This window comes from Vigna radiata, unplaced genomic scaffold, assembly GCF_000741045.1.
Source record: "Vigna radiata var. radiata cultivar VC1973A unplaced genomic scaffold, Vradiata_ver6 scaffold_350, whole genome shotgun sequence".
NCBI classification, from domain to species: Eukaryota; Viridiplantae; Streptophyta; class Magnoliopsida; order Fabales; family Fabaceae; genus Vigna; species Vigna radiata.
The window spans coordinates 55,142-69,810 of record NW_014542187.1 but is presented as its reverse complement, the minus strand read 5'-3'; the positions used below and the strand labels follow the sequence as shown (position 1 = coordinate 69,810).

The 14,669-nt window shown below is 35.5% G+C and overlaps 1 protein-coding gene across 2 annotated transcripts; it reads right to left on the bottom strand.

The window, feature by feature from the left end:
* Positions 1-362: 362 nt before the first annotated feature.
* LOC106779204 (peptide methionine sulfoxide reductase B1, chloroplastic) lies at positions 363-10,746 on the bottom strand. 2 transcript variants are annotated; one of them, XM_014667272.2, is made up of 6 exons: positions 10,399-10,746; positions 9,191-9,302; positions 8,932-8,979; positions 1,045-1,110; positions 762-959; positions 363-670 (listed from the first exon to the last, which is right to left on the bottom strand). In XM_014667272.2, the coding sequence occupies exons 1-6, from the start codon at positions 10,598-10,600 to the stop codon at positions 640-642; spliced, it is 657 nt and encodes a 218-aa protein (XP_014522758.1). In that variant the 5' UTR covers positions 10,601-10,746; the 3' UTR covers positions 363-639. The 2 variants fall into 2 exon arrangements, with proteins under 2 accessions (XP_014522758.1, XP_014522759.1); XM_014667273.2 differs by lacking the exon at positions 8,932-8,979 and having other exon boundaries at positions 10,399-10,742.
* Positions 10,747-14,669: the final 3,923 nt, after the last annotated feature.

Here is a 14,669-nt window from a genome sequence, read left to right as displayed (position 1 = left end):
TCAAATTAGTCATTTTTTTATGTTCATGGTCAAAATACAAAGAGCAATCTAAAGTGCTCTTATTATTAAGAAACAAATCAGAGCAATCTAAAGATGTAGCAGTTGTTAAGAAACAACAAAAATCAGTATTTCAAGTTAAAAAAGGACTCATTTGATACATTTTTTATAACTTAGGGACCAAAGATTTACATTTTTAAAAACGGAGACTAAACTAAATATCCACTTATAACTTAGGGACCAAAAAGAGGTTTAAACCTTTCATTTATTTCATCCTTCGGAGGAAAATAAAAATACTAGGAAATGATTAAAACCCATAAAGGGTAAAATCAAGAATCAAATTATAAATTCTCAAACAGAATATATCCTCTGGAGTAAAAGCTATAACAGTGTCAGAAAACAATAGTAAGTTCATGCTGACACTTCAAGAGGTTCATTAGTATGAGAATTTGAGTCTTCACTATAGTAATCGTGCTTCTACATTCTAAATATTGTGTTTGATATATCACCAGTGGAGGACAATTTTCATTGCCCTCCCAAGTAAGAAAAACAGCACAAAATATAAGATATAGATCATTTACAATTTCTCAACAGTCAGTCTCTTAAATTCTTACATCTTGTGAATGACAGTTATTTCACTATCTACTGCCTTGGTTTGAGCTTAAGGGCGACACTGCAGGAATTCAAGAACAAAATCATAAATTCTTGGACAAAGGGGAACTATGTAAGATTGAAAAGGAGACACGGTTGAAGCGATTAGTTACCTGTTGATACAGTAACGTTTTCTTGTGGGTGGAGGACCATCATCAAACACATGTCCAAGATGCGCATCACAAGCAGCACAGAGAACCTCCTGGCGAGGCATGAAAATAATTGACAAATCCAATTTTGATTTCACATTGTTGCCCAGAGGCTCGTAATAGGATGGCCACCCAGTTCCACTATTGAACTTAGTAGATGATCTGTAAAAGAAAAATTGAATTTGATGATTGAGGCCACTGTAAGAAAATGACATTAAGATTTCTGTATGGATATAAAATCACTTACTCGAATAATGGCGTGTCACAACATATGCAGTGGTAAATTCCTGGGGTTTTAGTATTCCAATACTCCCTAAAATGAATTTAAAAAAAAAAAAAAAAAGTTGATAAATACAGCAATGAGATGGGAATAAAATTCTAGCGATACATCTAACCATCTGTTCTCTTGTCAGAAAATTACACAAATATCCTAGTCATATTTATGAAAAACAAAATCTATGTAGAGTATATACATAAAATTCATAACGGATTTTAGGTAATTATGTCTGCATCTCCAAATTGTTTCAAACCTTTTTATTGAAAGGGAAGTTATTAAATAATTCTTTACAAAATACACAATTCGCAGCTCAGCTATAACTAAAAAAGTATAATCTTTTCTCTCCCTGTGTATTTTCCCTCACTATTTTTCTTGCTATTGGAATTATGTTTATAGTAGTTATAATTGTAATATGTATACATGCACAAATATATTATGTTCTGCTCATTTACTTTTGTTATTTTTATGCAATCCCCTATATTCTATTGGCTTTCCTTCTTTCAGTAAAAAAATATTACTTTATTCGTTATTTTAGTTGTATGACCAAGTCAAACAATTTCCCACTCTAAGACTAGTTTCAACTTGTCCTCACATATTGATCAGTGCAATAACCTTCTTCCGTTTGTCATTCTAACAAGCCAGCTAAAGCTGAACACACACTTCGGTTTCTCAATAGTCACCAACTTTGTTAATGTTAAGAAATGGACTTGAAACCTAACTCAATACTACAAAACTGGATTATAAGGTGAGGTTTGATCTACTTATGCAATGTGAATTGGTCTTATCTTTAATTAATATAAAACTTCTGAAACACCTCCTTGATAACGGTTAAAAACCATTATTTTCATACTTAATTTTGATACAAAACACACCCTTTATGACTTAGAAATTAGCTTGAAATCATGCAAATTGCTTTAGTTAGGTTAAAAGAGAGTCAAAGGTGGCTTTAGAGATATTATGCTTGGTTTTCCTTGTTTTGACAGGGTTAGACGAGAATTGAATGATGAAGAGTGAAGTAGGAAGGAGTTGGGCTCAAGAAAGGATGAAAAAAGGTGCAAAGGAAGAATTGCAACCACCGCTCAGCGCCAATTTCAGCGTTGAGCGCCAGTTTTGTGAAGACAACCACTGTTAGACGCTTAAGTGCCAACTCTGAGGGGGAAAGATGGAGCCGCGCCTACCGCTGAGCGACAGATCCAACGCTCTCAGAAACAGCACTGCCAGACGTCTGGGCATGAACGCTGAGCGTCCCACTTCAGTGCCGCACCTACCGTTGAGCGGTGAAACTAGCGCTGAGCGTTGTACTTATGGGCCTGGGCCAAAATTCTGTTATTTTTCTGAACTATAAATAGAACCCAGACGAATCTTAGGGTTATCTTTTGGTAGAGAAAGACGGCAGGACACTCTCCACACACCTTGGAGGCGAATTTTGGATGCGAAAACTCCAATCTTTTAATTCTAGGGTTATCTCTTTCATATTGTCCATTCAATTCATCTAGTTTCACCATGACAATGGTGAACTAAACCCTTTTTTGTTGGGGAACGATGTAATCCTATCGAAACTCTTTTATATCGAAGTTCTTATTTTATACATATACTTTTGTTATCAATAGTTTGAGTTTTCTTCTGTGTACTTTATGCTTGCATTGTTTAACTCATTCAATGTCATGATCATTGAGATAATTGCAAAATTTCCTCTTTGGTTGTCTCTTATGAATTACATTGCAAGGATTTTTTATTAGACCCAAGCCATTCTTGTAAAATTCATTTGATAGCGACATCTTCAAGCTTTGATTTCACCCACATTTGCACCTACTACTATAATATTATAGGACTTAGTCATACAACTAAAATCATGAATGATGCAATTTTACTAAGAGAAAAAAGAATAAAAGACAACAAAATTTAAGGGATTGGAAAGGTGAAAATTGTCATGGAAAGGTGAAAATTGAGAAATTTGATAATGCAAACTATGACTTTTGGAAGATGCAAATCATATGTATCAATAGAAGTTGTATCAACCACTCTTAGCAAACAAATCATAGGGTATTAAGGATTAAAATTAGGCTTTTCTTGATAAGCAAGCCCTCAGAGTTATTTATTTGATATCATCTTGCAATGTTGCTTTCAACATTGGAAAAGAAACATCCATAGTAGGTCTCGTGGTGGCTCTTTCTAGTATGTATGAGAAACCTCCAGTCACAAACAACATTCCTTCGATGATGCACACAATTGTTAATTTGCAAGTGATTGATAGGGTATCAACAACATAACAATGTATGTGTGATTCACAATAAAGAGATCAAGAGGAAGAAATTTGACCATAGGATATAACTAGTGAGCAGTGACGGAAGCTGCTGACATTATTTGTTGGTAGTAATAAGCAAAAAGGGCAAAGGGAGGATGAAGAAGAATAAAAGAGAGGAGTGGTTAAAGTTGTGTATTAAGTTAAATTAAATTTTGCCGTCCAATTTTTAACATTGTCTTTTAAACATTCAGAATACAAATATAACGTTGCTGCTAGTACTGTCAAAACGGGTCACTCGGCCCGACCCGGCCCGGCCTGACCCACCACGGGTTTATCACTTAGTGAGTCAACCCAACCTATCTCATTTATTAGCGAGTCAGAAAAATTCGAACCCGGTCCCTCCAACACGGGTTGGTGGGTAAACGGATTAGCTCACTAACTCACTTAATTATAATTGTTTGTAAGCAAAAAAAATACAAACTTCCTATAATTCAAATCTAAACAAATTTCACTCCCAACATGAGTGTTTAATTAATTTTGAAAATAGGGAACTTAAATAAATTTTTCAAGCAAAAAAAAATAATAATAAATATTTTTTATAAAATTAAAATTAAATTTTAATAAAATAAAATTAGGTAGGTGGGTTGGTGGGCCAACCCGACCCACCACGGGTTCAACTCGGATGAGTTAGGTTGAAATCTGACCTACATAAAAAAATACAATTTTTTCAAACCCAACCTGGTTCGAACCCGTGGTGGACCGATTTGGCCAGCAGGTTGTGACCCATTTTGACAGCTCTGGTGATAGAAACCCATTTAGGGCATTCCATTCAAAGGAGTACCAACTTAAGCTAAGGCTAAGAAAGGGAAGTTGGAGAAGGACTTTTAAAAAGCTCTTTCTTGATTTTCTTTCTCTAAAGTCTTAAAAGGATTATCTTTAATATGTTTGTATGTTGTTTTATAGGTCTAATAAAGCTAGGAAGAAGATTCAGCAAGAGCCATCCTAACCATGGAGAAGGAAAAGCCTTAAAGAATCAACAGGGTAGCACCCAACGCACCAACCCTTGCGCTTAGTGAATCCAATGCAGACCATGTGCCCAGCTGATGCATTCCACACCTCTCCACATGAATGAGTGCTGATTCCAGAAAAGTTTCACACGTCCCACACTTTTTCCACGTGGTTGAAGATTTGTATTGCTCATTTTTAATTTGCACCGTACAAAAACTTGGAGAATCAACTATAAATTCTCCTTTGCCCAGCTTGTAGAAACACCTTTGATTTGAATGAAGAATTGTTTTGTGTTGATTTTGTCCAGAACTTTCTTCTTATTGAAGGTCACCGAGAGAGCGAGCTTGAGAGTTTCCTCTAGCCCCTCTCCCTAGCTAGGTTCCATTCCTAGCATTCTTCTACACCATCCGCATCACAGTACAACATTTAAACCATTTCCCCTATTCCATTTTCTTTATCTCCGTTTCATTAGCTGTCTTCACTAAATCACCGTTTGATTCAATCATCCTCTGCCTCAACCTTGTCTTCATCACCGAGTCATCATTTGCTTCCATCCAGCCATCAACACCATTTGAATAGTGGCTTCCAGAGTTTGTGCTTCCTTCGGTCATCATCATCATTCTTGAATTCATTCTGCTACATTGCCAAGCACCACTTCCATTGTTGCGCACCACTACTGTCCAATTCCGAGAAGAGGATCTGGTTGATTCCATCTTCCACCAGAATTAACTGGAACCTTCTTCCATTATCTAGTTGCTGCTTAGTTTTGGTAGTAATTTGGTAAAGGTAAAAGAATAATTGAGGAGGGGTTATGTAAATTAGGTTAGATTAATTAAATGATTTATTGGGTCTCACAATTTTATTATCTTATTTTTTAAATAAAAAAAGACATAAGGATGCAATTAGGGTTAGTGTGCGCTCTTGCCTATCTCTTCTTTCTGCCATGCTGCTTCTCAACTTTGTTGCTCTTTTTTTGTCCAAGCTGCAACTGCCCATTTCTTCTCTTGGTCTCTTTTGTTCAAGTTCTTGTCTTCTTTCTCCACCATTACTGTTCTGCACACCGCCAGCTGCCATAGGCCGCCAAAGGGTGCAATTACAATTGTTCATGATAATAAGAGTGGTATTCTTTATAGTGAGGTTTTTAAAGGGAAAACACCTCGAAACTTGGTACCAATAAGTCATGAACAAACCCATATAAGAGACTAGGACACCATAACCCAAAACCTTAATATAATGGGTTTATGAATCCTTATACTTATATATTGGTCATCTTACTCATTTTTACTCACTGTAGAACTTCAACTCACCTTGAATTCTTAACCATTTTTCCCTCAAGTGTGAGTCTCCCGACATTGGAACACTTGTCCCTAAAACACGAGTATCTCAATGGTAACTATTCATTTGTACCTTTGTTCTACGGTGGCACACATTTTTCTAAAATCAAAAGACTTTCGATACAAGGAATCTTTAAACTTTAGGATTCTTCACCTAGTTTACACCATACTTAATCAAACCATCACTGAAATGAGCCATCAAGTCTAATACCACTATTGGTATCAAAGTAAACACACAAGTACTAAACTAAAATAAAAGAGGGAAATAAAAAAAAAAAATAATAATTAGCAGAGAATGTAATATTATTAAAAGAAAGAAAATTATATACCCTTCTCTCTAACCCTAAGGAGAAAACAATAACATCCGCTCTCTTAGAAATAAGAAAAACAAGTACAAGGAGAAAGGGAGAAACTAATTTTCTCTCTTTACTTTTCTCTTAGGCATTAAAGGAATAGACTTCTCAGATACATTCCTCAGGAAATACTAGGCTTCTTTTATAACATGAAAAGTAAGCCCCAAGGTAAGTTCCCACTAATGTGGAACTTCTCAAGGTAAGTACCCACCAATGTCAGCTTTCTCTTCTCGAGGTAAACTAACTTATGCACTTCTTACTATGGATTGTACTCTCTACTAGAACAACAAAGATAGACCATGAACCAGAGAACTAAGTGTTGCTATGACAGATTTGATTTCTTCATTATTAGCCTTGGTTACAACAGATTGAGTTCAGACTATTGTACTTATTACGATGGGTTTGGTGAAAATGATTTCATCATCTTCTTGTTGTATGTGGATGACATGTTGGTGGTAAGCCCCAATAGAGCTCGAATCAAAGAATTAAAGGAATAAAGTTTAATATTAACGATTTAAGATCGAAAAATAGGATTTCAAGGATGCAAATTCACTAAGACAGAAAAGATAGGAAGATTTGATTCTCTCAGAATAATTACTTATTGAAAATCTTGTGGCACTTCAACATGTAAGATTGCAAGCCATTTTCTACCCCACTTCCAATCAATTGTAGGTTATCCTCAAGTGTGAGCCTTAGCAATGAAGTGGAGAGGATGGATATGCCTCAAGTGTTGTATGCATCAACAGTGGGTAGCCTTATGTATGTTATGATATGTACAAGACCAAAGATTGCACAAATAGTGGGAGTGGTTAATTGGTTTATGGAAAATCCAAGTGGAGACCATTGGAGTACTGTTAAAAGGATCCTCTGATACATCAAAGGAACTTCGGGAGTTGCATTATGTTTCGAAGGATCAAAATTAGTTGTCAAGGGCTATGTTGATTCAAATTTTGCAGGTGATATTTTTAAAAGGAGATATACTACAAGGCTATGTGTTTGCACATTCAAGAGGTGCAATAAGTTAGTAATCCAAGTTATAGGATGTTAAGAACACAATAGCTACTAAAGCTTGCAAAGAAGTTATTTGGATTCAAAGGTTGATGGAGGAACTAGGGCACAAGCAGCAAAAGCTTGTTGTATACTGTGACAATTAGAGTGCCTTGCATGTTGCAAGGAATCCTACCTTTCGTTCCAAGACAAAGCACATAGGTCTACATTACCACTTTGTTTAAGAAGTAGTAAAGGAGGGGTGTGTACACATACAAAAGATTCATACCAATAAAAACCTAGCAGATATGATGACAAAATCAGTTAGCACTAAAAAAGTTCACACAGATTCTATCTTACTACAGCCTATTAGAATCATAAGCAGCATGATGACAAAGAATAAAGCATGGTGTAAAAATTTGATTAATTTCATCAAAATCCTCAAGTGGGAGAATGTGAAAAGAGAAGTCCCATACCAGTGAGAAATTACCTTCAGAAGTCCCACATTGGAAGAAACTTATCTTAGGGCTTACTTTTCATGTTATAAAAGGAGACTAGTGTTTCCTTAGGAACTCATTCCAAAAGTCTCTTCCTTTTCTTTCTTTTTACTTTTGTACTTGAGATAAAAATCAAAAGAGAAAATTAGTTTCTCCTTCAAGGTTCTCCTTGTATTTGTTTCAAGAGAGAGTGTTATTGATTTCTCCTTAGGCTAGAAATAACGGTATCTAATTTTCTTTCTTTTAATAAAATTACATTCTTTGCCTATTATCCATTTTGTTCCTTTTATTTTCATCTTCTATTTTAGTTGAGTACTTGTATGACTACTCTAATATCCAACATTTACATGACAACTAAGACACATCAATACATTATAGGTGAAAGAAATAATGAAAATTATAACCTATAGCATTCAGAAGGAAAATTATTAGGACTTGAAGCTGTAATTGACATTGAAGATTGTATATTTGGAAAGCATAAAGGAATTAACTTTTGGACAAATAGAAGAACAAAAAAAAAAGGAAAAAAAACTCAAGTTTATCCAATATTTGAGGTTTACCATTTGCATAAGCAAGTAATATAAAGTGAGAGCTTGCTATTGAAGTTGCCGATCTTTATTCAAACTTGGGAACTTGCAATCTTTTCTATGGAAAAGAAGACACTTCACAACAAATGGGTTTATTGGATGAAGGAGAAAATGATGGCTTTGAGAGGTATTAAGCCCAACTAATTGTCAAAAGATTTTAAAAAATGGAAGGATTTCAGAAATATTTCACTCTAAATGTTTCCTTGGCAATGTGAAAAGCAACATTGTGGAACAATATAAAGCAAATAACAGAGGGATTGCAATGAATAAGTGTCGAATCTTCATCCTTCGATCCTATTGTTTGTTTCCAACTAAAAGATGATACCATATCTTCATATAGATAATTTTCTAATTGCATCTTTCTAAAGCCAGAGTTGAGACCATTGAACTTTTCAATTTTTACCTTTCTGTCTTAAATAGACATTGCTCCCACTCAAATCTAATTCCAGTAATGCGAATTAGCAGAAATTAGAAAGCTATTTCAAACCAAAAGCACTCAATTTCTCAACCATGTAACATTATGTTTTGTCACTCATTTTCTCAACCATGTAACATTATGTTTTGTCCTGTAAAATAAGATGGTTTAAACAGAATGATAGAGAGTGGAAAGTCTATACTAGGAGGAAGAAACATTAATTGTCTAACGGTTTAGCGGTTAGACCTAACAGAGTGTGTAACTTTGTATATAAGGCAGATTTGGGGGAAAGGGAGTGGTTGTTGAGTATATTCTTTGTGATAGTAGAAGGACTCATTGTCCTGGAAGGGGGATTAATCTCCCTATAGCTCGGTTTTTACATGACTGTTGAGATAATACAATTCTTACTATTCTTTTCTCTATACACTTACTGTTGATTTTTGTGTGTGTGTTGAGAGTGGGTTTCCCTTACAAGTACCCTATCACAGACATAGAAAACAAACCCCAATTAATTAAATTGGTACCAAAATAAATAGGACTCAGGTAATTCGTAGTTACAAGCAAGTAAAAAATGGTCTGGCAAACTGATTTTGAATATTGCAAACCAATTTTCCAAATGCTTGTATGAACAGCTAAGCATGGCTTGGAAGCACAGTGTCCTTAATTCCTAATAGTAGTTCAAAAAGATACCCAGTGAAGGCTCTTTCAGTTCCTTTCTCACGAGTAATATAGAATTGCTCTTTTGTGAGCCGCTTCTTCCACTCTTCATCACTCAAAGATTTATAGTCAATAGTGCCAGTTCCTGCAAGTTTCAGAAAGAGACCATTAGGCCAATCACAACTATTATTAAGACGTATGCGATGTGTTTTTCAACTTAGTAAAACATAGTGATTGTGTTGTATGAAAATATTAAACCTTAAGAAAATGAACATTCTTCAACAAAGGACATGTACACCGTACCAAATTATGTCAAGTTGGACTTAAAGAGAGGAGACAACAACCCGTAATAATAGTGCATTAGGTGGATTAAATATCACATTAAATAGCTCATCCTACTCCTCAACGGGTGACAACTATCATTGCCATCCACTTTTAAGGATCAATGTCCTAAGCGGCTTCAGTCTATCGCACCAATCCGGTATTCAATTTATACTGAAAATATTAAACCTTAAGTAAATAAACATTCTTTAACAAAGGACATGTATACCCCCATTAGATTATCTCTGTTAGGACTTAAGCACGAGTGTTGAGTCCAACCTAAAAGTCCAGTCTACATCAGGTAGCTCAAATACCACATTAAGCCGCTCATTCTACTCCTCAGTGTGACAACTAACATTGTCATCCTCATTTAAGGATGAAGGAACGTCTATGGTGTTTTCACTCTGTTAATACTAACTTAGTATTCAATTTAAACCTTAATCTAGTTTATAATCAGCCTTTTTGATACCCAACTTTCGATAAAAGCACCAACTTTTAAGACTTAAGGCAATAGGGGAGAGTGAAACTCAAAAGACTACTCCATTAAATAATCTGATTGGAGATTCTCAAAGCTTAAGTACCTGGTTAAGTAATTCATCAGATTCAATGTGACACCCGTATCAGTGTGACGTTGACCCTGAACCCCCTCAATAAAAATAGACCATACCTTAAATAAAAATAAACCTTACTTATTGTTTTCATCTTTGTGACTATCCAAACTCTATGCAACACCCAGTAAGAATTATCGCATTATTTAGCGAGATCAAAGGATTTGCAATTAACATCCACTGAGATTCTTAATTTCACCCAGCAAAATTCAAATTTTCAACACACTTTTCTCTTTGAAAATTCAGACCTCAAAAGAAATCAAGAAATAAAAAAAAAAGTGAAGAAAACCCACTTGACCATATAATCTATACCTGCTTCAGATTGAATGTTGTCTGCGTGCTGTGACTGGGAAGAGGCAGAAGAACCCATTGCCCGAATCGAGGAAGAAATTCTTGTGGGTTTGGTATGAAGAGGTGATGGCCACAACAAAACCTTGGAATCGAGCTTCTGAATTATCCGGTTGCAAGTAACGTGTGCTGTTGGTAAACTCAAACTTTGAGAAGCCATCATCATTCATAAACCACTCCAACACACAGAGTTAATGACCCTCCTTAAACAAATACAGAACATCATGGTACTGTTAGTGGTTCGATTTGGTGCCACATTACCAAATATTGAATATATGGAATTTGATGCCTCAATTTCCTAAGGCTTGATTTTATCCGTACAAAAGAAATTGCTCGAAGATTCATATTTCTGTGTGGTTGAGAACTGAGAACCACGTGCTTGCCACGTGGAGATTTAGGTGCCGCAAAGGTTGGCAGCACGTAAAATATGTTAGGCTTTTCTTCTGCACCCAAGTATTACTAATTACACTCTCAAAAATTCCAGAACAGAATGTAACTGATGCATTAATTTTCAGAATATGTTATGAATAATTAATTTTAATTTATTGAAAACTTAGGGAAAAAATAAATGCTTTACAAAAAGGCAACTTGGGAAACTTAAAGAAAACTTAGAAAGTGCATTGCAGACAAAATGAAAGTGAAAGCGAGGAGGGCGTGTGAAAGTGAAAGAAGGGCGGGAATGCAAAACTAAACCTATGAGACTAAAAAAAATTGAAATCATTTCGGGGTTACAGGCAAGAAAAGATATCTCGAAGACGATCACATGGAGAGTCAATAATGTGGAAAGAAATTGAAGAGAAGAACAACATCAATGGAAAAATCACAATAACTTAATAAGAAGTTGTCAATGGCACTTAAATTCATAATAACTTAACTATTATATATTAAAATCACTGAAACTTTATTATGTTAACAAAGTTCACTTACCTAGATATATAAGGCAAAAAATATATTTTTTTGTCCCTTACAAAACATCTTGTGAGATGTGTGTTGATCTGGTCAAAAGTATTTGTTTAGTGAATGGATTGGGAATCAATGAATCCATAATCATCAGAGTATCCCAAGTTGTTACTAATCCCAAACATATACCTGAAATCAAAAATTAACTTTGATATAAGTATACTTGATATATAAATCAATTTTATATATAAATAATTGGTAATAGACTTACATCAAACATAGCTGAATAATTGTAATATTCAACTCTTCTGCTCCCGACGCAAGCTCTCTGATATCTTGGGCATGGAGGTATAATGGGATCTCAGAGCCTCTCCCAAATATATTAGCATCATATTCAACCTCCAAAGGCTTATTATCAAGGATGTCAGCGTCAGCAAGTAGCTGCAATGAACTAAGAGGATCATCCTCAGATAGAGGAATCTTCTCCTGTGCATGCGTCTGTTGTCACATGGAAAAATAAGATAAGTTTTGACATCAATAACATATGTAAACTTTAAAATTGAGAAGTTTAAAATAGAATTCCATACCAGGGGGTCAGAAACTAAACCAACCAATTATTTAGGCCAAGCGATAAAAGACTGGAATGCATGTGCCACAGTGAAAATCTCATCTGTGGGCAGAGGAACTGAGGCATCTGGTATGATGATTTCGTCTATTGAGACCTTCACCTCATCCTCTGATAGCTCCATACCATGAACAACAGTCGTTGCCTTAAATAGTGTTCCACGAGCTACCATGATCGTCTCGGTATCGTCTAAAATGTATAGTAGACATGGACTAACATCGTCCATGTCATCCCCTGGGATGTTTGGTGCTGAACAACTTCCTTTCCCGCTTCTCCCTGTTAGAGTAAATGTTAGATTATACAAAATATAGAAATAATTGCACATAAATGTTTATTAAGTTTACTTGTGGGAGGCACAACATGTTCCTGTTCCTATATAGGAGATGGCATTGGGCGCATGCCATATCTCTCAAACTGCTGCTGGAACATGGTGCTGAACTCATTAAACAATTCATCCCTGAGCTCTGTCCTAAGTTGTGTCCTAATCTCCTCCGTATGGTCAGCTCGAAGCTTTTTTGTGATCTCTTGTGTCAGCCTTTTTTCTTGTGCTTCGCTGTATGCATATGAAGTCTGACGAGAAGAGCTCCCAAAATAATCTCAAATTCCTACTCTAGTTCCAGCAGCACGTACACGTCCAGGGTGCTCAGGTCGTCCAATCGCAGAGGTAAGAATATCCTGGCGACCCTCTAGAGTGAATTGACCTTGGGAGCTCTGCTTAATCAAGGAGTCCTGTAACATTACAAAACACCATTATTCTTTAAAAAGTTCAATGTAGTATGTATAATGAAATTATTATTATTTTAGGAACAGTGATAACTTACAATTCTTTCAGAAATTTCCCGTGCAGTGTCCGAAGAGTAGGTGCCCGATGGTCTCATACAAGTCAACTTTCATTTCTCATGTCGAGAAGGTGGAGAAGGAGGCTGAGGAGGGTTACCACCCTGAGATGGTGGTCTAGCATCTGCCTTTTGCTTGAGGATTTTCTCCTCAAGCTTCCTATACCCACCTTGAGATAATAGGTGCGGGTTTTTGTTTTGAGCACTTGTTTCTTGTGCTTTGCTTCTAATTGCTTGTGACATATATTTAATTAGTTAGTTCATATGATATATATTTGTTAATATGGAATTGAATACTATCAACTATACTAACTTGTCATTCCTCTATACAAAAAGCCGCCAAGTCTCCTTATCAATGGACTTATATGTAGTACATGGAGACTTATTTTTATGGCTTCCAAAAATATATCTTGAGGTCAACTTACTTTTAAAGTTTCTGAAGTTTTCAGCAACAGTTGATAAACACTTATTTCTAAGTGTTGCGACATTTGGAATGTCAAATGTCAGCTGAAAAAAACATAATAAAGTTGTATCAGTACATAATTATCAAAATAAATAAACTCTAATTGAATTGATATTAACTAACTTACCAATATATCGTTCCATATAATGTTCCAATTAACCTCGGACACATTTTCAAAAGATGGAGTAAGAAAACTAATCTTGTCACGTGCCACTACTCCAAGGTATGTGATGAGTCGTTATTTTCTTGACTATATTTAGTTTATTGCACTTAAATAAATCAGGGAATTGTGTTTAATTGTTAGTTATTTCCCCGTTTTTCCAAATTTTTCTTCATTTGGTCGGAAATTCGTATTTTAGCTAATTTGAATTTTCTGAGCTGGTTAATTGCATTTTTGGGTGTAGGGAAATTTTGGAAACATCATTTGGAGAATTAAGGAAGGTGGCGTGATCATTCAAGACTCAACATTTAGTCATTTCCATTTTAATTAAGTTGTAATTTCGTTTTTAGAAACTTTAATTAGGATTAAGTGCATTTGGGCCCATTTTTGTGTCAAATTTTGTAGAAGCCCAATGTGTGGGACACTTGGCACCAAACCCTAAGGTTTCTTAGAGGTGGACCCCACTATTTTTAGTGTGGGACGGTATTTTGAGTAGGAGAGGCCGACCATTCACTTAGCACACTTCATACTACACTTTCATTTTGTTTTGCCTTGTATGAACTTTCTCTTGGGAGCTTTGGTGTGCCCTTTCGGTTTTGAGCTATGGAATGAACTAGATTTTGTTTTTCTTCTTCTCTTGCTTGCAAACATGCTTGTTCTTGCTTAATGGAATGGAGATCTATCATTTCTCTTCTTATATTTTTGTTTTGAAGGTTGAAAGCTTGAGCTTGAAGGGTTGTTCTTGCATTTTTCATGGTGGTTCCTTGGTTTGAATGAAGGGTTGTTTTTCGTTTTTCTTCTACCTTGCTGCAGTATTTTCAGTTTCTTTTTAGTTTTCTTGGATTGGATGATGAAAATGGAGTTGTTGTTGAGTTTTGGAGTGAATAAAGCTTTAGTTGATGCATGGTTGTTGGGAGCTTGAACCCTTTTCTTCTTGTGCTTTTGTTTTGATGGTTGGAAGTAATATATGAAATGGAACATTGTGTTTCTTATGGAGAGCTGGACGGTGCTGCAAGGTGGAGTAGAAATTCCATTTTGATTTTCATAAAAGTTTGAAGAAAAGGGAGTGTTAGGTTGGTTAGTAAAAGTTAGAATTTGGGGTTGTGAATCTTGTAATCTTTTGCAATGGAAACCTTGGGATTCTAAGGTGCATTCTCGGTCTTGAGATGTAGAGAAAAGCTTTTGGTCATTGTTGAGAAGTGAGAAAACCGTGAGGTGTGTAGTAGGGAGAAAGAAAGGGTTCATTTAATT

Coding starts and splice junctions, on each gene's coding strand:
- LOC106779204 (XM_014667272.2), bottom strand. CDS start 10,600: ATGATGATGGCTTCTCAAAGTTTGAGTTTACCAACAGCACACGTTACT. Junction 1,111..8,931: donor CACACACACAAAAATCAACA/GTAAGTGTATAG, acceptor AATTCATTTTAG/GGAGTATTGGAATACTAAAA. Junction 671..761: donor AAACGTTACTGTATCAACAG/GTAACTAATCGC, acceptor GAATTCCTGCAG/TGTCGCCCTTAAGCTCAAAC.